Source organism: Diceros bicornis, chromosome 7 (assembly GCF_020826845.1).
Source record: "Diceros bicornis minor isolate mBicDic1 chromosome 7, mDicBic1.mat.cur, whole genome shotgun sequence".
NCBI classification, from domain to species: Eukaryota; Metazoa; Chordata; class Mammalia; order Perissodactyla; family Rhinocerotidae; genus Diceros; species Diceros bicornis.
The window spans coordinates 32,519,216-32,542,085 of NC_080746.1; the positions used below are offsets into that span (position 1 = coordinate 32,519,216).

At 40.4% G+C, this 22,870-nt stretch overlaps 1 protein-coding gene across 1 annotated transcript in view; it reads left to right on the top strand.

Moving 5' to 3' along the window:
• Window positions 1-11,550: 11,550 nt before the first annotated feature.
• Window positions 11,551-22,870, top strand: part of TMEM123 (transmembrane protein 123) — a 56,599-nt gene continuing 45,279 nt past the window's right edge. Inside the window, exons 1-2 of the mRNA XM_058545331.1 lie at window positions 11,551-11,832; window positions 16,055-16,114. Coding sequence (XP_058401314.1) covers window positions 11,733-11,832; window positions 16,055-16,114 — 160 coding nt within the window. The 5' untranslated portion in view covers window positions 11,551-11,732. The remainder of the gene's footprint in view (window positions 11,833-16,054; window positions 16,115-22,870) is intronic.

Sequence of the window (22,870 nt, forward strand, 5' to 3'; positions counted from 1 at the left end):
GGGCAAAGAACAAATGTTGCTTGTCTGATGATTGACTCATATATCTATAAGCCACAACAAGAGGAAGCTGACACGCAAGCAAGGAACAAGAACATACATACACTCCAAGCCAGGAGCTAGGTTTTGAAACATCTCTTTGTATACTGATATACGGATATATTTTCTGATTACATACTGTCATGTATATAACTCAAATAAGAGTTAAACACCTAAGGATATAAACAGATAATTCCCAGAAGAGGAAATACAAATGGCTAATAAAATAGGCAAAGATGTGCCACCTCAGTTAATAAAAAGGATAATGCAAATTGAACAAAATGAGACATCATTATTTGCCTATCACCTTGGTAAAAGCCAAAGAGACTGATAATGTTCAGTGTCACCAACAGTGGAAATGTAAATCTTAAAGGGCACTTTACAATACTGATCAAAATTTTTAAAACACATATCCCTTGACTAAATAATCCGACTTCCAAGAACCTACTCTTGAGCATTACTTTTTCCATATTGCCAGGATACTGGCTGAAGGATGTTCACAGCGCCATAAATTTATATTAGTAGAAATTAGAGATAACTTAAATATCTGTCAAAAGTGAGATGTTTAAATAAATTACATCCATACTCTGAATGCTACATAGCCATCACAAAGAATGAAGCCTATCTATACATGTAGATATGGAAAAATGATCACAATATATTGTCAAATGAAAAAAGCAAGTTGCAGGGCTGGCCCAGTGGCATAGTTTTTGGGTTTGTGCACTCTGCTTCGGAGGCCCAGGGTTTGCAGATTTGGATCTCGGGTGCGTACCTACACACCACTCATCAAGCCATGCTGCGGCAGCCTCCCACATACAAAATAGAGGAGACTGGCACAGATGTTAGCTCAGGGCCAATCTTCCTCACCAAAAAAAAAAAAGGCAAGTTGCAAAGCAGTAAATGTAGTATAATTCCTTTTTTGTGGAAAAAAAGATACATGTTGTATGTTCCTATGTTCATATAAATACATGTACACACTTCTACATAACCGTATGTGCGAAAACAAAAACAAATATACAAACAAAAACAAAGGTCCAGAAAGAAAAACAGCCAACTGCTAACTGTGCTTACCCCTGGGGAGGTCAAACAAGAAGGACTTTCCTTTCATGTACTTCCATGTATTGTTTAAATTTTTTTTCAACATTAAAGTAATACTTCTGACTTCTTTTGAAATAAAAAATAAACCCAATAAAATTCGAGACTTTAGAAACAGTTATAACATGTGTAAATATTCTAGGAAGCAGCAATCAAACTTCAGGCACTGCATGCATGAATAATGTCTTTTTTAAGTATTCTTTAGAACTCTATGCTCACAAAATTATTCACACATATCTCTGCCGTTACAGAAACCTGAAACCCTATGTGGTATCACAGAACAGTCATTTCCATGTTGTAAATGAGGTCAGAAAGGAACTAAGAGAAAAAGAAATTTCTTTAACACTTTACTTTAAAGAAATTGACAACCCAGGTGTAGGGCTCTCAGAAACAATTCACCTGCTCATTGTTTCATGTGAGGGTCCACAAATTCAAATGCCACGGGACAGGAAAGTTGCAGAGATTAATGAGGCAAGCTGGGAATAAGCCAACAAGGAGCGGAGGGACTGTTCAGAGAGTGCGTATGCCTAAGGGAGCAGCTATTTCATAACTCCAGCTAGTTGAGAGGATGGATCTGGTGTTACTAGATCTTTCAGTATTTCAAGAGAAATCAGAAACCAGAATTTTTCATAGCAATACTCCCAGGTTTTACATTTTAGCAACTAATTTTTTTAAATCTTAAATGCTGTGTTGGTAAACACTGCAAAAGCCAAACAAAACTTGTCTCCCAGGTGGATTTGGCCCACGGCCTCCCACTTGCCAGCTTTGGGTTTTGCTGTCTTCACTGAGTTCTAGTGGACTAATTCTAACACATCCTTCATGACTCAGATCAGTTCCTCTTCTTCCATTAGCCCTTTGGCCATGGTATTATAGAACATTAGAGTACAAAGATATTTTAGAAATATCTCACTAAATCTCTCATTTTTTTATTGTAGTAAAATACATATCACATAAAATTTGCCATTTTAACCAATTTTACATGTACAATTTAGTGGTATTAATTACATCCGCAATGTTGGGCAACCATCACCACTAGCTATTTCTAAATTGTTTGCATCACCCCAAACAGAAACTCTATACCCATCAAACAATAACTCCCCATTCCTCCCTCTCCCAGTACCTAGTAACCTTTAATCTATTTTCTGTTTCTACAAATTTGACTATATTAGGTACCTCATATAAGTGGAATCATACAACATTAGTCTTTTTGTGTCTGGCTTAATTCACCTAGCATAAAGTTTTCAAGGTTCATCCAAGTCATAGCATGTATCAGAACTTCGTTCATATTGCTGAATAACACCCCATTGTCTATGTATACCACATTTTGTTTATCCATTCATCTGTTGATGGACACTTGGGTTGTTTACACCTTTTGGATATTGTGAAAAATGCTGCTATGAATATTGGTGTAAAAATATCTGAGTCCATTTTTCTATTCTTTTGGGTATATACCTAGGAGTAGAATTGCTGGGTAATACGGTAATTCTATATTTAACTTTTTGAGGAACTGTCAAACTCTTTTCCACACCTGCTACACCATTTTACATATCCACCAGCAATGCATGTAAATCCTTTATTTTTAAGATGAAGAGGGGCCGGTCCGGTGCTGCAAGTGGTTAAGTGCACGCACTCTGCTTTGGTGGCCCGGGGTTCCCAGGTTCAGATCCCGGGCACGCACCGATGCACCGCTTATCAAGCCATGCTGTGGTGGCGTCCCATATGAAGTGGAGGAAGATGGGCACGGATGTTAGCTCAGGGCCAACCTTCCTCAGCAAAAAAAAAAGAGGAGGATTGGCATCAGATGTTAGCTTAGGGCTGATCTTCCTCACAAAAAAAAACAAAAAAAGATGAATAAATCAAGGGTAATACTAGTTAAATAGCTTGACCATATACACAGAAAGTGAACTGCAGAGCTGACATCAGAAACCAGGTATCTTGATTCCCAATACAGTCCTCTTTCCAAGGTTAACTCCACTAAGATTTAATTCAGTTGATCAGGCAAATGGCAGCAATGTCTACATAAAGACTGGGGGCTATTGGAAATAGATCACTTGATATACTTGGGAGAAGGAATTTGATTAAGTTCTGGATTTTGCTCTCCATCATGGAGATAATTTTGTTTTATTCATTTCTTCCTCAGGTCTAAGCTCTAAGAGAATCACACTTGTCTTCAGTCGAGTAGAATAACTGTAGAATAGTCAGAGACACATTTTTTAAATCATTATTAGACTTACAATTCAAAAAAAAGCCCTTATTTTAGAATTCAAAGAATTCAAAATATCAATTCAAAAAATTCCTTGAAATGCAATAAATACTCATTTTTAAAAAATTGGAAAATTCAGAAAAGTGGAAAGGAGAAAGAAAATAAGATCACCTAGATTACTGTCAACCAGAAAAATAACTATTAACATTTGAGCACTTTTTTTCCAGGCTTTTTTTCTAAGAATGGTGTTTTGTTTGTCATATATGGTTGAAATTATAGAATCGGAAAGCTTAAGAAAATTATTAAAATTTGGGGGGCAAGCTTAAAAGATAGAATAAGGAAAAAATAGATATTAAGTTGTTGAAAACCACCCAACATACAGTTACTGCTCCTTCCTACCAACTCACAGCCCTCCTAGTCTTGTGATATCCCTTTCAGTGGTATGTTATTACTTACCTGTCTGTATGGAAATGTATCATTTATCTAAATATAAGAGCTTCAAGGGCTTGGCCACATGTTATACTATTTTGTTTCTTCCTCCCGGCCTCCTAGAGTGCTACCAATGCAGTAGGTGCTCAGTAACGAACTTTTGGATGATTTTTACCAAAAATCAAGTTGATTTCCTATCAACTTCAAGGTTAACACTCTTCAGAGTCTCCATAAGAGGTAACCCAACCCAGGCCCTGCAGGGCTGTCTTGGCAAGGCTTCACATTCTAAGAAATTGGCTCAGTAATCAAAGGTAATTTAAAAGTCATTTGAATCTTTACTTCCATTACTGGAAGAATGTTAAAGGGAATTCAACTTGTAACCCATAACAGTACTTCTTAAAACCTCCTTGGTCCCATTCCTCTTGCTTCACTATGTCTCAAGTCCACAGTTGACACAAAGACCCCTCAAAATCATCACCAAAATTCTCTCTAAACTTCATCCTTTGTGGTTCTTGGTTTTGCTTTTCTTCCCCTCTCCTTTGAGTTATATCCCTTCTTCCTTCCTGTCAGTAAATCACAGCCCTTTGCATCTTCTTGGCATTCATTCTTGTTTTTTCAGCTCAGCCCCTCTCTCCTCAGTATCTGATTCTGCATCATGAAAGCCCGGGAATAGAGTTGGCACAGTCACTCCCCCCTCTTGGAGGGAGACACAGGAGTTAGGACTGAGGGGAGATGGAGGGGGAGGAGACGAGAGAAATCACAAATGCTTATAATCTCATGTCCTTTCTTTTATTCTTATTACATGATGAAATTTTCATATATCATTTATTTAGGGTGGGCTATACGAAAGGTCTTTGGAAAAAAATGTGTGGCAATTGTAAGGGTAAAATGATGAAATTTTCTTTGAGGAAAGAAGTCCTTGCCTACCCACTTTCTCTTCTTTAGGGTGTCACCTTGACAACGTAATAGGCCTGATACAAATGGTCTGACGTTTTGATCTTAGAAAGCAAAGTGACGACCTTCTAACCCTTGAAACCGTAAATACTTACTCTGGAATTAGCTCAGAGGTCTCTCATAGGTATAATGAGACAAGCACAAGGCACATCCTCTTGTCTCTCGGAGAGATGTTTTCATTTTTCTCTCTTTCACTTTTTTGTATAAAATTGTGTGAAAATCCCTCTAGACTTTGTCGTCACTTTTGTGTTGTCTTACATGCATGTTACCACTGATAATGCGTACCCAATATTAAAATTATGTTGTCTCTCTTCTTTATTGGTACAGAGGGGTCTTTGTTGGAGTCCTTGTTTTATGTCCCCAACAATATGATGATCCTCCAAAAAAACAGTTTCATCTATTTAACTATTTTTTATTTCCTCTTTTCCCTCAGTCCAGGTACCACCCAATACTGCTTAGTTACCCCCTTGACTCATGTACGTAACAACAGATGATCACTGAAATTTTTTGTTCTACTTTGGCTATCTGTGCATTCTTGATGGAGGCTGCTATAGGAGACTCAGAAATGACAGAAGGGCAGTGGGACAGAGCTCAGAAAGTGTGTGTGAGTATTCCAGGAGAAGGGTTGTGAGCTACCACTCACTCAGTTGCTCAAGCTACAAACCCCTACAGGAGTCAGCCTTAATTTCTCTTTCCCTCAACCACCAAGTCCAATTGACTCTACTCTCAATCCACATCCCAAATCCATTCACTTCTTCCATTTTCACTGCTTCTAGCCTAGTTCAAGCCACCACACAAGTGCCTCCTAAGTGGACTCTCTGTTTCTATTCTTGTTCCTTTCAATAGCAGCTGGTGTAACCTTTTAAACATATATATGTAAATCATAACATATCACTTGCCAACTCTTGAATGGCTTTCCATCATATTTAAATTAAAATCCAAACTCCTCACCCAAAAAGCCACAAACCTCATCTTGGACTTCTCTGCCCTTACTTACTAAGCTTCAGCCACACTGGCTTTCTTTCTGTTCCTCTAACACACCAAGCTTGGTTGAAATGTACTTTCCCCTGGTTTTCACATGGCTCCTTTTAAGGACTCAGTTTAACCGTTACCTTCTTAGAGAGGACTTCCCTGACTACTTATGCTAAAGTAACTACTCATTTGCTCTCCATCACGATTCTGTGTTTTCCTGGCACAACACTTATTTCTAGCTGTTTCCTGTGTGTATGTGTGTGCTTTCAATTGCTCAAACTTTTGATGAATGAATGAATGAATGGTAAGCCCTACTCCTCCATTTCCTAGACGGGAGATAGGAAATACAGAGCAGGGATCAAGACTCTAAGACCTTTACTTCTAAGACCTAAGTTTTTTTTTTTAACATCCTCACATTAGCTATTTTATCTTTTGTCAATTTCTCAATTTTTGTGGTGATTAGCAATGAAACTCTTGCTATAGAAAGTGCTTATGTTCTGGGCCTGCTAGGAAGAATGGCCTGATGACTTGCAACTAACTCCATACGAAGGCTTAAAGAAATAAGAACACCAAAGGATAGGGTAGGTGGCAGTGAATTTAAACAGGAAAGGAAAGTAGGCTGAATCCCTGTAGTCTCCTATAAAGAAGAAACAGAGTCAAAGTAAGAGCTGATAAATAACATGGGATTTAACAATGGAAAGGCCCATGGGGCTTCCCTGGGCCACCACCTGAAGCCCCTGAACTTAGAGCTCATCTTCCTACGGTCCTCAGAGCACCACAAAATCCCGTCCAGAACTGATACTGAAAACTCACCATCACCACTTCTCTCCCAACCAAATCTTTCAGATTCAGATACAGCACCCCACGCCCTTTTCGAGAAGTCATTCCTTAAAAACTTTCGTCCACCCAGCAGTCTTTCTTCTCTGACCTCCTTGTTGCAAAATGAAAATTCAATTGTGAAGGAGTTAATTGTTCTCTGTGTATTTTTGTTCATTTATCCTTTACCTTGTTTTATTTTTTACTTCTGCTTGTGTCTTAATCTGAGAATTTTATATAGTATTGAACACAAAATAGATACCCAATAAATTTTTTTTGGATTAATTGAATCGATTCACACTCTGGCTGCAGTTTGTACTCTGAGGGAAGAAACAAGAAGGAAAAACTAAAAGGAAAGGGAAGAAGAAGGTGTAAGAAAAACAGGTGGTCCAGAATATAGGGGAGAGAAAGCAGAGGAATGGAAGAGGGAGCAGAAAGAAACCCAATAAATCAGCTTTCATTGCGAAGAGTTAATCAGTGTTTATAACACGTTGTCAATCTGCTAAAATGGAAGTGGACAGGAAATTGGCAGAAACAGGGAAATGGCTACAGGCCAACTTATACTCTTTTGTTACATCTTTCCACCACCTTGCCTTATTTGCAGATACCTCACTGTCTCAAAGTCAAGCAGATTCTGATTCATCCCTCATGCAAATATTGCTTTATCAACAGACTGATTTATTCATAACTAGAAGGTAATTATATGTGGACATAAAACCAGATGAACTTTCCTTTATCACCTCTTCCTTTTTTTTTTCTTGAGGTATAATTGACATATAACATTATATTAGTTTCAGGTATATAACATAATGATTCAATATTTGTATATATTGCAAAATGATCATCACAATAACTCTAGTAACTATCTGTCACCTCTTTCTTTTTAAATGAATAAAAGTTTACTGTGGGATAATAAGTAAGTTTCAGTGGGAAAACACGAAATCTCTATATCGTCTGTACAGTCATCAGAGAAGCAGCTTCTGCCATTCCTATCTAGAAGCCAACTCACTTTTAAATACTCACTGTGGTCTGTCATTTTATGAGGCAGTAAATCTGTGTTACTCACTGCTATTTCCCAGCACCTAGCATAGTGCCTGGTACATGTCATGTGTTCAATAAATTTTTGGATATTGACTGATTGAATGAATGAATGATGGTTCCAACCTCTGGTCCACGCTCATGTGACCCTAAGTCAAAGATGAAGACACACAGAAAATAACAGGATGGATGAAAAAAGAACATTATTGAGGGAGAAGACTACCAGAGTTTTGCTGCTCTGTTTATCTCCACCCAAAGTTAACAGAAAATGCTTTCTTTATAATGGGACGTATGTTAGACCCTCGGGTACAAAGATGAAGACACAGACACTGGCTCCAAAGTGTGCTTTCCCATTATCACATCTTAGCATCTATCACACTCTACTGTAACTGTCCACATATCTGTCTTGCCACTAGGCTGGAAGCTCTGTGAGAACGTTGTCCATCACATAGCAAGCATTCAACAAATAGTTGGTAAATCACCCAATGGAGATTGTAGCTTACAGGGGGAAAAAGACACAATCAACTGTATAAAGTCTGGATCCTTAGTTGTGAGAAAGAAAAGCTGACTCTTGCTGATGTAGCAGAAAAGGAGTATGTTGAAGATATTGTGTAGCTCTCAGAATTGTTGGAAGGTGTAGAGAACCATGACTGAGGCTAAGCCTCCAGGAATAATGCAAGAAACCACTACAGAACTAGTCCAATGAGGAAACTCCCCATTAGAGCTCCCCACCAATGCCACTTCTGCATCAGCAACTCAATCTTGCAACCACCGAGAAACTGCTGTTGCTGATAGTGCTGCCAACAAAGCCAGCCACTTCTGCTGCTATTCAGATCAGCAAAACTGGAAGCTCCATTCAGAGCCTGTTTCCTCCGGTTACTCATAGCTGAATTTAAGTTTCACCTTGAAGAGATGATTGGCAGAGCCTAGGTCACATTCTTGAGCCCAGCTGTAAGAGAGGCTGGGAATTTGAGTTCTAATCTGAGAGTTCTAATCTAATTGTGTCTTAATCTGAGAATCCTATAGTATTGAACACAAAATAGATACCCAATAAATTTTCTTGGATTAATTGAATAGATTCACACTCCAGCTGCAGTTTGTACTCTGAGGGAAGAAACAAGAAGGAAAAACTAAACGGTGAGGGAAGAGGAAGGTGCAAGAAAAACAGGGAATGTAGAATGTAGGGGAAAGAAAGCAGAGGTATGGAAGAGGGAGCAGGAAGAAACCCATAAATCAGCTTTCATTGTGAAGAGTTAATAATAAAAGGAAATAATACAGGAAACAAATAAAAGGAAATAAAAATTAAAAAAATAATAAAAGGAAAGCTATTCAAAAGATGACAGGTAGCCATAAATATGACGTGTCCACTGTACTGTAGCAATACGTGATAGGAGCTACACCAGAAATATGCATTCAGACATAGTCTTTTGTTCTCATGGAACTTGTATCCTTGTAGGAGAGGCAAACAATAAACATATAAATGAGGATAATGATAGATAGTGCTAGATGTTACAAAGACAAATAAAGCTGGGAGGTACGGTATTCAAAAAAAGCTTTCCTGAGAAGAGGAGCAGAGACCTAAATGATGTGAGGGAGCAGCAAACACAAACGCTCTGGGATGGGAATTGGTTTGGCATTCCTAAAAAACTATAAGGAAGGTAGAGCTGAGTAACTGAAGAGGGAGAGAGGGTAGAAAATGAAGTTGGCAGAGCACCCAAGGACCATGTCATGCAGGCCCCTGCAGGCCATGATTTTGGACTTGGGAAGGTGGCAGGGGAATGGCACGATCTGACATATTTTAAAAGGATCACACTGGCTACTGCATCAAGAACAGATTATAGGGGAAGAGGGTAGAAGTGAGAAGACCAAGCAGATCAAAGCATGAGCAGAGGGATCAGAGCACTAAAATCTGCCCAGATGGTTGGGGAGAAGGTGAGATATAAAGGGAATCTTGAGAGATGAGTGAAACCTGCCCGGTAGAAGAGGTCAGAATGCATCTTGGGCAAAGGAAAAAGCCAGAGCAAAGACACATGGGCACGGAAGGCCCTGGCATGTTTGCAGAACTTTGGATAGCCTGATGACGTTACAGAGAGGGATCCAGACGTGGACTGGAAAGGTAGGGGAGAGCTAGACTGCCAAGTGCTTCCACGTTGTTCTTTTAACTTTTCACATCACCACAGTAAAATATTGGTGCAGTGATGGGGGCTGAGCCTGAGACAAAACTGCAGCTAGATCTTCCCCCAGGGAGTCCAAACCTCCCGTGGGAGTTTCTAAGAGGGCAGAAAGGACACAGAAAGGGGCCGTTCCTTGCCCCTTTCCCCTCTCCTCAAACTAGAGAAAACATGGTGGGCCCACAGTTCTGGGCTGTTACTATTAAAGCAAAGCTGGGCACACCCACTCACATCTGAAATACGAAAATCAGAGAAGAACCAGCAGAGAAGATCTGAGCAGTCTCCATCAAGGTCAGTCCCAGGAGAAATCGTCAAGTAGACATCTTGTCTTCCATACTTTCTCATTTCACTTCTCATATTCCATCCCAGATTCCCAGGTAGACATATACTGAGATTTAAAGGAAGTGTTAGATATGGGTTGGTGAAGAGAATGGAGGAGGGTATTTCCGAAAGAGAGAACACTAGATGCAAATAAATGCCAGGAACCAGAAAGCGTCCTTGTCCATGGGCAGCCAAACCAAGGCTGGAAAGACAAGTTGGGCCTGGATTGTGAAATATTTGAACAATGGGGTAGGCAGTCACCAGAACAATTTATTCCTAACCCAGATTCCCCAATTAAATAGAGTAATAGAGTAACCAAGAGCTAAGTGTGCAGCGCTTGCTTTTTGCCCATGGTGGATGCCAGGGAGTATCTGAAAGTTTGGTTCAATCAACAGATGGAAGTCTGTAAATTCAGGACAGATTGTCCCAGTTAATCTCTATGATGGGTCATGTCCATATTAATATAGACTTACCTGAGATCAGAAAGTACTGTCTCATAACATTTTGGGGGGAATTTAACTGCGATGTGGACTTCACATCATGAAATCTGGGTCAGATGCCAAAGATCTGCAACATTTAGAGTGTTGCAGGTGAAGGATTCATTGTGACTTTAAGTGCCCTGGATCCTCTGTCTTGCATCTCAGCTCAAGGACTCCATCTTTGTGGTTCTGCATCAGCCACGGTTGCTACAAGTCTCTTTAGAGTTCTTAGTAGAAACAAGACGCAGGCTTTAGAAGCACTGCAAGTCAGGACAGGTGAGTAGAATTGGCTTCAATCGCTTAAGAGGGACTTAGCCAACGACTATTCAAAACAGGTTATTCCATCCGAACTGGGACAGCCGACACCAAGGAGAGAAGAGACGAGGTTCGACTTGTGCGCCCCCGGCCTCGGCGGCTATACTTGTGAGTGAATAGCTACCAACTCTTCCGTTCTCCCTCTACTCCCACGCACTCCACTACTCGCTTTCAGCACAGAATGTGTCTTTATCCAGAGTTGCAGGTAACTGGTGGAAGAGCGTGAGGTACAATTTGGGGTACAGAGATCATGGGTGTTTTACGTATGAACTTAAGCAACGAATTTGTCGAGATTTTCCCCCCTCCCCCCTGAGGCTGGGTCCCTGGAAAGGAAAGGGCTGACGGACCCCTCAGAGGGAATCGCATCCCCTCGAGCTTCTCGCCCTGACCTCCCTGTTTTGCTGCCCCGCCTGCAACTTTGCACTCGCAGTCAGCCGCACGCACCCCCGTGCCCCACTCGAAAACTACTCTTCAAAGACTTCCTTCCGGGCCCAGCGAAGCCCAGCGTGTTCAGTATCCGGAAAGGCAGCGGCGCTCGCTGCAAGAGAATAGAACTGCCATTTCGGAAGAGAAAGGAAACTGCCCGAGCGTTGTGGGGCTCGCGGGCGCGCGTCAGAGCTGGAGGCCGAGAGCAGAGCCACGGCGCCCAGCATCGCAAACCCCGCCCCCGCGCCGGCCCCGCCCCGTCCCGCTGCCCGGGCTCCGCGAGCGACGGCGGGTCCGGGCTCGGCTCCCGCGCCGTATTTGGTCTTCGGGGGGCAGGCGGCGGGAGGGGAGGCGTGCACGGCGGAAGGGGACGCGGGGCGGGCGGGCGCCGGTGCGCAGAGGGGCCGCTCTTGCTAGCGCCGCCGCCGCCACCTTGGTTGGGGACCCACGAGGCCGCCGCGTCCTGCCCTCAGAACAATGGGACTCGGCACGCGAGGTGGCTGGGCCGTGCTGATGCTGGGGGCGCTGCTGCTGCTAGCCCTGCTGAAGGTCGCCGTGGACAGCTCAGACTCGGGGGGTAAGTGGCTGCGGGGGTCGCCAGTCCCCATCCCGGGAGGAGGCGCGCCGCCGCGCGGGAGTTTCCAAGTGGGGATGTGGTTGTGCCGAAAGTTCTGCGTGTCTTAAGCCAAAGACACGGGGCAGACCTGGAGGTGACCGGATGGGGCTGGGGGAAACTGAGGCTCCAGCCAGAAGGCCACCTGCTTTAGAAATTGCCCGGGCCTTCCCCTCACTTTTTCCGCAAGCGGTGGTCGCAGGCCCGCAGGAGTGAGTACAACCTGTTGAGTTACCCGAAGGACGAGCGAGCCTTCAGCGGAGGGTCGAAATTAGTTGTTACAGTCTTTCCCTGAGGTTAATGTTTTCTGGGAGGTTCGAGTTTATCTAAGGCTTCCTTTTGTAAACAACATTAGGTGGATTGAAAAATATGTCTACCGATTCCTGCGGAAACATGTCTACCAGATAGTTGGGGAACCGTTCAGGCGTCTCCCCGGGGTTTTATCGTCTAATTGTGTAATAGTTAACAAGTGATTTATAGTCTTAAGGTTCCCCAGACCTTGAAGTTAATACTTTGGGGCTAACGTAGCTGGTTGGGAGCTTTTGGGGAGTGTGCACAGCCCTCGTGGGCGCAGGTGAGGCTTATGCCCCTGGGCATGAGCGCTGCCCCCCCCCTCGTGTGCGGTGAACACCGGTATCAGCTGTGCAGCCTTAAGATCGCAGCTGCGCGATCGTCAGGAGCCCACGACGTGGCCAGGAAGGCCATAACAAAATGATTTTGACATTTCTCCTCGGGGGGGAGGCGAGGGGCATCCCTTTAGGCCTTTGGCTACTTAAAAAAGTCCTCTTTGGATAAGGCGAGGAAGCTGGGATTTGCTGTGTAAATTCCGTTTTCTCTTTGTCAACTGTTACAGAAGTCAGGTCACTGGGTAATGGTCAGTAAACTACGATAAGTTACTTTAAGTGATCCAAGTTTTTCATGGTTTCAAATTCTATCCATCCATTGTGTATTTAGCCTTAGATTAATTTTATCCAGCAGGAGATAAAGACGGCAGTTTGTAAAACCAGATGGTTCCGGCACAACTCCTGCTTTTGTTAGAGTAATCTGGGTGAATTAGACAATAACAGTTTTTGTTTTGCTGAATTTTTATGTGTGCTTTGCTGAATTGTGCATGTGACAAACCGGCTTTACAGACCCGGTTTTGAGATCATTTAAGAAAAGAATGATCAATAAATCATTTCCATCATTTTTTCAGTATTATGAGATGTTTTATTGCAAAAATGAACAATCTGGAATGAAACAGTATATCTTGGTGCTAATTTTATACCAATTTTTATGAGAGGAGGTCTCCATTTTTCTTTTATTTGTTGGTTTGTGAAAGTTAACCTTTATTGTTTCTCTAATGAATTACTGATTAGAGAAATTGAGTGTCCTTGCTTTTCTTTCTTTTGCCCTCATAACAGGTTTTTTTTTTTTTTTGCCCTAGTTTAATACTCACTGTTGGACTGTTTTGTTTATTGCTTAATGTCTCACTAGGGGTTGGTGCTATTTGGAAAACTTGGAATGAATGCTGTACTATAGGAGAGTCTTCATTTCATGAACTAGTATAAACCAGCATGAGCTGGAATCCATTTCTACAGACTGTAATATCACCTTGAAACTAGAGTAAAAAAAAAGGGTTTATAGAGGATTTCTCAAAACAAATAAATGTTCTCCTAGTCTTCATACGCAGTGTGTAATCTGTATAAAGTGTCATTATGAAGTACAGTGATTTTTAACAATCATATTAGAGCTTATATAACTAATTTTTACTGGGCACTTATGTACCTCACACTATGCTCATTGAGGTCCATACATCGTCCCATTGTATCCTCACAGTATTATCCCCATTTTATAGATGAGGAAACTAAGGCTTAGAAGTTACCTAACTTATTCAAAATAAAACAACTAATACATGTTTGATTTCAGAGACCAGAATCCAAACTCTCAACCATTTTGCCACTAAGCCACATTAGGTGATGTTGGCTCTTCAAGTACATAATGCTTAAATCCACAATACTGCCATTGCCCAGCATATTGTGGGAGAGGATAAAAACGTTACTGAAATTCTTCTTTTAAAATATCCTTCACAGTCTGCTGCATAGTTTCACAAATATCCTCAGTTGGAGGAGGGGGGAGACTTTGAACAAGTTAGCAAACCAGCAAACAGGATAGATTGTGGGAGTGCAATGAAAGACGTAAGGGAGGGTGAAGGAGAGGCTATTAATCAGGACCCTTGGTGGCAAGTGACAGAAACCCACCTTGAACAACCTTAGGGGAAAGAAGGGACTTTATTGACTCTTTAACTGAAAAGCCCAGAGATTAAGGTGGCTTCAGAAATGCTCTATTCAAGAGTTCAGATAGGTTGCCAGGAGATGACCACTTCCAGCTCTCTTGGTTACATCTATCAAATCTCAGGCAAGCCATAGTTAAAGTGTTCTCAGCCTATGGGGGAGGACAGAGGGCATGACCCCAAATAACAGGGACTTTCTAAAGTGAGTCCCAGGCTCCAAAAGCCACCATAATGGGTAGACAATTAGGAGACGAAATTAATCCTTAGTAAGTCTATGCCACTTCATGAATTTAACTTTCTTCCTTTCAGTGCATTATTGTATTTTAATACTTGGTCTTTCTATCAAGTAAAGCATCGGCCTCCTTATGCTTAGGTAGTCCATGACGTTCTTTGTCTCAGGGTACCAAAACAGTGCCTGCCCACAGTGTGCTTCATAGTATTTATTGAAAAAAAGGAGAAAAGGTCCTAGAGCTAGAAAGATCATCTGCTTCTGTCTTCTTCCTCAAGCAAAAAAAAAAAAAAAACAAAAAAATAGGTTGCCAGGAAGTCATCCCTCATAAAAGTGACAACAGCAGGGACACAGAACCAGGAGGCTCTTGCAGTAGTCCAGGTGAAAGATGATGGTGCGTGATCATGGAGATAAGTGGATGAATTCTAGATCTGTTTGGGGGATGGAACTGAAATCAGTTGCTAATGGATTGGATGGTGGAGTGAGGAAGAGGGAAGAATCAAAGGATGACCTCTTGGTTTGGGGGTTGAACAACTGGTAATGCAACAACTGGAAAAACTGGGGGAAAAACAGGTTTACAGTAGAAAATCAAGTTTGTTCTGACTCGCACATGTACGGGCTTTGGAATCAAACAGCCTGGTCCAAATCCAGACTCTGCCACTTATTAGCTGGGTGGCCTCTGGGCCTCAGTCCCTGTCACTGCACAACAGTTTTCCTGTTTCAGAATTGTTGGAGGGTTAGATGCGCTGATGCAAGTTATATGCTCCCTGGGAGGCCTGGCATGTAGTAAGCTCTTCATAATAGCAGTTATTTGATACCTGCTGTTAAATACATCTGTATAGTCTACAGATCTTGATCTTTTTCAAGTTAATGTTCACCCCATATCCTTTTGTGGATTTTAGTTCCATCAAGAGGAAGAAATTTGCACACACTGTAAAGCTAGATCCTTCAAAGTTGTTATTGCTTACTGTTCTTTGTACTTTGAGGGATTTTTTTGGTGGGGGAGGGCTATCTGTGAAAAGTACACGATAATACACTTGCTCTCTTCCCACGTGGTATATGTATTTAATCTTCGCTTATACAAAGACCCAACGTGAATAAGCCACTCTGAAAGTTGCTTAACTGAGGCAGAGAATTCTTCTAAACTTTTCCTAAATCTTAAGGTATTAGTTAAAAATTAAAAGAATCATACTTAGAAGGCTTGCAATTAAAAATGAAAATCCTACCCACTTCATCTTCTCTCTGTTGTATGAAGTTAGGAGTTTTGGTGGTATAAGACCTAGGGGCACCCATGAATAGAAGGGCCCGTCCCAAGATGGTCTGCTCCACTCAGAAGAGCAGCATTGTCGGTAGCAGAAAACGGTTTCTGTCTGACCAGTCACTGTGTCCTCATGAGTGTGAATGAACCTTGGCAAAGCCATTATAGTCAGTCAGTGGCTGGCACATAGTAAGTACTATATAAGTGTTTGTTACATAAGTTATGTTTTCTGTCTTGAAAAATCCAGTAACACAGTCCCAGATTTACTGACAATTTCAAGGTATGTTTCATAGCAACAGTGGCAAAAGTAGAACTTCCTGTGGAATAATCTACCCTCCCCCACACCACCAAGACCACACATATTGCTAGTGTTCTTAGTTAAATGTTAAATGTCCTTTCATCTCAGGATATTTCTTTATTTTTATAGGATCTCCAAACAGCACAGTGAAGTCTGTGCTTCTACAGAACTCCAGTGCTACGCCACCAGGTGAGTTTAAAAAGGTTCAAGAAATGGATTTTCATCTGTCTAGGATACATAAAGTAATATTAGCCAGGAAAGTACATCAAAGCTGGTACACTGAGCTGTTTTAACTGTGAGTTATTCATTCATGAACCCCTAAAGCCTACCTCAAGGGCTGCCGTTAGTAGCCATCAATAAATGATAGTCCCCGGGATGAACGGTCTTTCTCAGTCTAGCAAAGATGTGAATACGTTCTAAAATTAAAAGCATATTAGACTTTCATGCTGAGTTTTGAGGCACAGTTTTAGATGTGAAGGTTTTGCACTGTGCTGTAGATGTGAAATATGAATATATAAGTCTGCTGGTGAAACAAGTCACTCTAAGCTAGTTAGTTAGCCAGGGAAGCCTTAATTTGCCTTGGTGGAGACCCTGCTTAAATTTCAACCATCAGTCAGACTTCAACCCACCATCTTCCCTGTTGAAGCAATTGGTGAGACACTTTCCTTGTGCTTTTAGTTTGGGACAAATGGATTTCTTCCTTGGAACTCTGCGTTCGCTAGTGTGGAAAGAGACAGGAACCAGGCTGATGTCATAAATATCAGTAGTACACCATCAAGGCATGTTTCTTTTAAGCAATATTTAATTTATCTCCTCACTATCCTTGTTCTTCAGAGTTGGCTTTAGGTAGAAACTAGAAAAAGGTACAAGATCCTATCACTAGACCCATTTTCTCTACTTTTATTCAACTCACATTTATTTAGTGTGTCTAATGTGCTAAGGATACGAAATGGACCAAACCCTGACTTCTTGGAGTTTTTGTTTTTTTTGTTGTTGTTGTTTTATTTCATTGTGGGAAGATATGCATAACATAAAATTTAGGATGTTAACCATTTTTGAGCGTGCAGTTCAGTGGCATTAAGTACCTTCACATTGTTGTGCAACTTTGTGGAGTTTTGTACTCTCGTGGGCATCCCAGTGCTCCAGGTAGTCCATGCTCTCAGTTTACCTCTGTGCTTTTCATAGTCTCTGCCTTTCCTACTGGTTCCTGGCTGAGCATAGTCAGGATATACTTTTATTTTAGTTTTAGGAATTCCATAGAAAAATTTTCCTTTGGGGGGGGTGGAAAAGACTAGATAGATTACCCCAAAATGTAATAATGATTATTGTTGGGCAGTTGTGGGAGGGTATTTTTTTTTTAATATTAGATTATTAGGTGTCTTTTCCTGTTGGCCTTTATTGAATCTAATTCTGTACTGCTGAACTTTAACTTTGTGTAAACCAAGGAGGTAGAAAAAAGGTAAAGGTAACAACAATAGTATTAAGAGCCAGCATCTATTGAATACCTACAACATATAAGACACTTCTCATATATTTCATAATCTGACAATGGTGAGGTAGGGGTGGTTCTCTTTTACACAGTGGGAAACTGAAACGTAACCCTAACACAGAGTTAAGAAACTTGCTCAAGATCACATGGCACATTCAGAATTTGAAACTCAGTTTCTTGGATTCTAAAACCTGTGACCGTTCACCACACTTCCTAAAACTGCAGTGTGGCCTTACCTTTAAAAAAAACACTTTTCAGTGAAGAAATACCACCACTGAGAACAACCGTGAATGGTTGTTAAAGATCAATGCTATACTTTGAGAACGGCTTCAGCGTAAGTGGGATGATTTCAAATGCCCCGTCTATCCTGGGGAAATTTATTGAGGAAAAAAAGAAAGCATTGCCTCAAAATTTTTTCTAAGGCCGCCAGATAATATAGCTATTATAAAAAATTTTTTGTTGTTCGATGTGTAACACTTCCCATAACTGTTGTATTCCTCTTATATCCTCTTTGAATCTTGAAAACCCTTATGTAACCTGTTGAATTTGTGCATTTTATAGGACGTGCTGCTTAATATTTTCTCTTTTGTAGTAACAGACCCTTCTAATTGTTGAAACATTGTTTTTTGAACATATTGTTTACCAATTTATTCGGTGCTATTTATTTAGCACAGTTTATTTGGCACCAATCCCAAAAGGAAAATAACACCTTTCTTTGGCAAACTCCTGTATGATGTGTATCCCAGGAATGTATTGTTGGAAAAAGTGGAGGCTGCCAGCAATACTACTTACAACATGGGGTGCCTGTCACTTTTATAGGACTCACCACATTGGATTCAACACAGCTTTTTTTCTCTATTTTGTTTGTTTTTTAGTCTCCATCTAAGTTCCTTAAGAGTGGTATCTATGATTTCTTCATCCTATTACCTAACACTATGCCTGGTACATAGTAGGTATGCACACGTTAGTTGAACTGAATTGTGAAAGCAAATACATATTTAGTAGTTGCTGACTTAGCTTATCAAAGAACCACTATATATATTTTGCAGACATAACTGGTCCATGCTTCAATCTTATCCATTATTATATCTGGGTTTTTAATTTATTTATAGAGTAAAATAGATGCTTGAGGTCAAAGAAACAGGAATTGTACCACTGAATTGTATGTAACGGTTCTATTTTTTTTTATATGCTCTAAACATTATTTGAGGATAGGCATGCTTTTGACATTCTTTTCTGCAGGGATTTGTTTGATGTGTTTTCAGCTTATAGAGAAAATAATTTCCCTCATTTCATGTATAGTCAGAGGGTTTATATTTTAGGGTCTGTGGATAGATGATTTATTCTTTATGGTGCAAGGAAGACACATGCCCAGATTATTTTTCATAACGGGTTTGGGCAAGGATACAAGGGAATGTGACATGGTCCAGAATGGACAGCTGGTCTCATCAGTAACCAGAACAGCAGCTCAGTATCATTCAGGATGCAGCCTTCTCCTTGATCGCTTAGCACTGATGCTTCCCCAAAAAGAGGAATCTCAGAGGTTCAGGGTACCACCATCCAGTTTGAAGTTCTTTTCTTGGGCATAATTTGTACCAAGCCACTTTCAAAGCAGTTGCTCTGCCTTAATGTTGCATCATACATGATTGCGTTTGGCTTGGTAACCCATCCTTGGTCCAGTAACTTGAACTACTCTGGTAGGATTGGTTTTATCCACAGACATGGCAGGACTGTAGCAATTTTGAGCAGATGGACCTGACTTGGGCTTAGATTTGCACAGAAGAGGGCAGTGGAAATTTGAGAACATCTTACTCAAATAATTCTGGATTCCAATTTTTACCCCCAGTAGAAATGCTAAAAGTCTTACTGAAGTGGAAAGAATTCCTCAGGTACATAATTCCATATTCCATACTACCTTCTTCAATGTATTTTAAGGGAAATGTTTTATGTGTGAAAGAAATATTAAATGGAAACTTCCTGTTAAGTTGTAGCTACTATAAGACAGGAACCAGTTCGCCTGCTTCAGATACAAATGGTGTTAGATGGGCAGATAGACAGACAGACATAATAGATATTGATATTTGTTCTTTAACTAGAGATTGATGTAGGAAAGAATTTCCCTAACTACTATGAAGAACTCGTTTGTCCTTAAGAACAGCTTTAACTCCTCAAAGACTATTGTGTTCAACTCATGGTTTTGAGATTGCATTTGAAAATTGCTGGTAATTTTTGACGTCATCAGATGCTGTCTCAAGGAATGTAGAGTGGGAAAATCATGTTCACTTATTCGGTGAACAGATGTTTGTTTTGACTGCCCACTCTGCTAGTTACTGTTTTAAGCATAGGCATATAGTGGTAAATTAGATAAGTCCCTGCTCTCATGAAGTTTATATCCAGGTGGGGAGATACAGACTATAGGAGATAAACAACTGAAGAAGGTAGTTTCAGATTGTAATTTAAAAAAATAAACATAGGATAAAATAAATATATACATAATAACGGGAATGTGGTAGAGAATGATTAGGGAAGGGCTGCTTCAAGTTGGGTGTTAGGGAGGACCTCTCTGAGGTGGAGTCATCTGAGCTGAGACGACTGACAGGAAGGAGCCAGCCCTACAGATACCAGAGGGAAGAGCATTTGAGGCAGAGGGAATAATTGATGCAGGTGCCTGCCAACAGGAGTGAGCCTCTTGTGTCTAAGGAGCAGGCAGGTCACTGTGGCTGGCATGCAGTGGTGGGTCTACACTGCAGTTACATTACTACATAAAGGAAATTAGGAAACAGAGATACACTATTTAAGATATAAAAGTTGTATTTTGAGACATCAAAAACATAGTAAAGCAGGCTCTAAAAGAGGAGGACGGAAATGTGAATTCTGGCAATTTTCTTAACTTCTCTGGGTCTTTTTTCTTTATGAGAGGATTAACCCTTCAAGCATTAAAATGCTATAGTGATTCTAAACCACTATGTACCTTCATACTCTCTGCATCCCCAAGACAGCAGGTGTAATAATAAATTGGAACGGTCCTGTGTTCTTTCCTGAAGCATGCCTCTCTCCTAAAGTTGTAATTAGGAGCCGAATGAAATGCTTCCAATTCAGATCAAGAACGCTGCTCTGGGGCCGGCCCGGTGGCATAGTGGTTGAGTTTGCACTCTCCGTTTCAGTGGCCCGGGGTTCACAGGTTCGGATCCCAGGCGTGGACCTGTGCACCACTTGTCAAGCCATGCTATGGCAGCGTCCCATATAAAGTAGAGAAAGATGGGCTCCGGTGTTAGCCAAGGGCCAATAGTTCTCAGCAAAAAAAAAAGAGGAGGATTGGCAACGGATGTTAGCTCAGGGCTGATCTTCCTCACAACAAAAATAAATAAAAATTAAAGAAAAGAACTGCTGCTGTATTTTACTGTGATGTCAACTATAAAAGGGAACAGTTAACATTTTAAATCATTTTCAGTCAGTTTAAGGGTTCGAAATAGGAGACTGAGTAACCAGCCTGTTGTATGAGTTCTGGGAAAAACCAGGTTAGATAAAGTGGAGAGGGAAGAGAATCCCACTTTAGTATGTTTCCTGGTCTTGGAGAAAGATGGTGGGGCGACAATGATAAAATTAGGCGGTTTTAACGTCCTGCGTGACCGAGTTGTTAAAGAGGTTTCTTGCAGGAGAAATCTTAGAAACTATCATCTAGTAGTTATATTGTTCCGTTTTAATTTTAAAAATTATAAAACCTTAGAACTGAAAGAAACCTTAGAGCAACGTTTTTCAAATTTAGTAGCACATTGGAATTACCTAGAACATTAAAAATACTGGTCTGGGTCCCACTTAAAGCCAGTTAAATCTGAGGGGGGTAAAAACATGCCCAGTGATTCTAATGTGTAACTAAGGTTGAGAATCACTGACCTAGAGAGTGGCTGAAGAAGGCCACTTTTCTTAAGTAACCTTTGATGAATGAGTGGAAAACATGGCTGCTTTTGTGATGAGGGTTAGTTTTTTAAAAAAAGAAAATTTTTTTGGTAAAGAATTATAAAATCTTAACTGGTGGGGATATGCAGAAAATACAGTGATTCTCATCTTGGGATATCCTCCTCCCATCCCATGAAAGCCCCCAAAACAAGACATTGCAATAATCCAGAGAACAGATTTTTTGCAGGGAAAAGGGTGAGGGGGAGTGATGGGAACAGAGTAGCAGTAGTTCTATTAGTAGTATAGTATTTTTGCTACTGTGTTTAACATTGTTTAAATTTGATAAAAGCCTATTAGCTGTCAAGAGAGAATAGGGACTAACGCTCCAGAAATGTACAATTTCCTTGAGAGAAGTTTCAGAATCAAAACACTGATATACATGAATAGCTATAGAAAATAGTTGAGAAGTCCATTCATAAGACTTTTTATTCTACTTACATCAACTTAATACATGTATTCTTAACAATTGTTCTTGGATTATTTGTGAAAATTTCCTGAGACATTAAAGCTAACTCTCATCCCATGTTAATTCATCCTTGTTAACTCTTTTTACATCACAGTGTGACAAGAAAGAAAGAGAAAAAGTAAACAGCAGTAATTTTGTGAATAATGCAATGTTACTCTGGAGAAAGGCATAAATGATTAAATTGGGTTAAAAGTTCATCTTAAGCAGTACTTCAGTAACTTTTATCATAAAGGTGTGCATACTGGGATTATGTATTTCACATATGAACCTGAAGATTTCTTTTTGAAAACAATCATAATACCATTATTACACTTAAATGTTAACAATTTCTTTTTGTTTACAGTTTTATTGTGGTATAATTGACATACAGCATGATATAAGTTTAAGGTGTACAGCATAATGTTTTGACATATTGTGAAATGATTACAATAAGTTTAGTTAACATCCATCATCTCATGTAGATAAAAAAACACACACACATGCACAAAATAAAAATAGGAAAAGAAAAAAATACTTTTTTTCCTTGTGATGCGAACTCTTAGGATTTACTCTCAACAACTTTCATAAATATCATATAACAGTGTTAACTATAGTCATCACATTGTACATTACATCCCTAGCACTTATTTTATAACTGAAAGTTTGTACCTTTTGACCACCTTCCTCCAGTTGCCTCTGCCCCCACCCCTCACCTCTGGTAACCACAAATCTGGTCTGTTTTTCTGAGTTTGGTTTTTTTTTTTGGATTCCACATATAAGTGAGATCATACATTATTTATTTGTTTTCTCTGTCTGCTTATTTCACTTAGCATAATGCCCTCAATGTCCATCCATGTTGTCCGAAATGGCAGGATGTCCTTTTTTATGGCTGAATAACATTCCATTGTGTGTGTGCGTGTGTGTGTGTGTGTGTGTGTATATATATATCTCACAACTTGATCCATTCATCTGTTGATGAACACTTAGGTTGTTTCTATGTCTTGACTATTGTAAATAATGCTGCTGTGAACATGGGGTGCAGGTATCTCTTTGA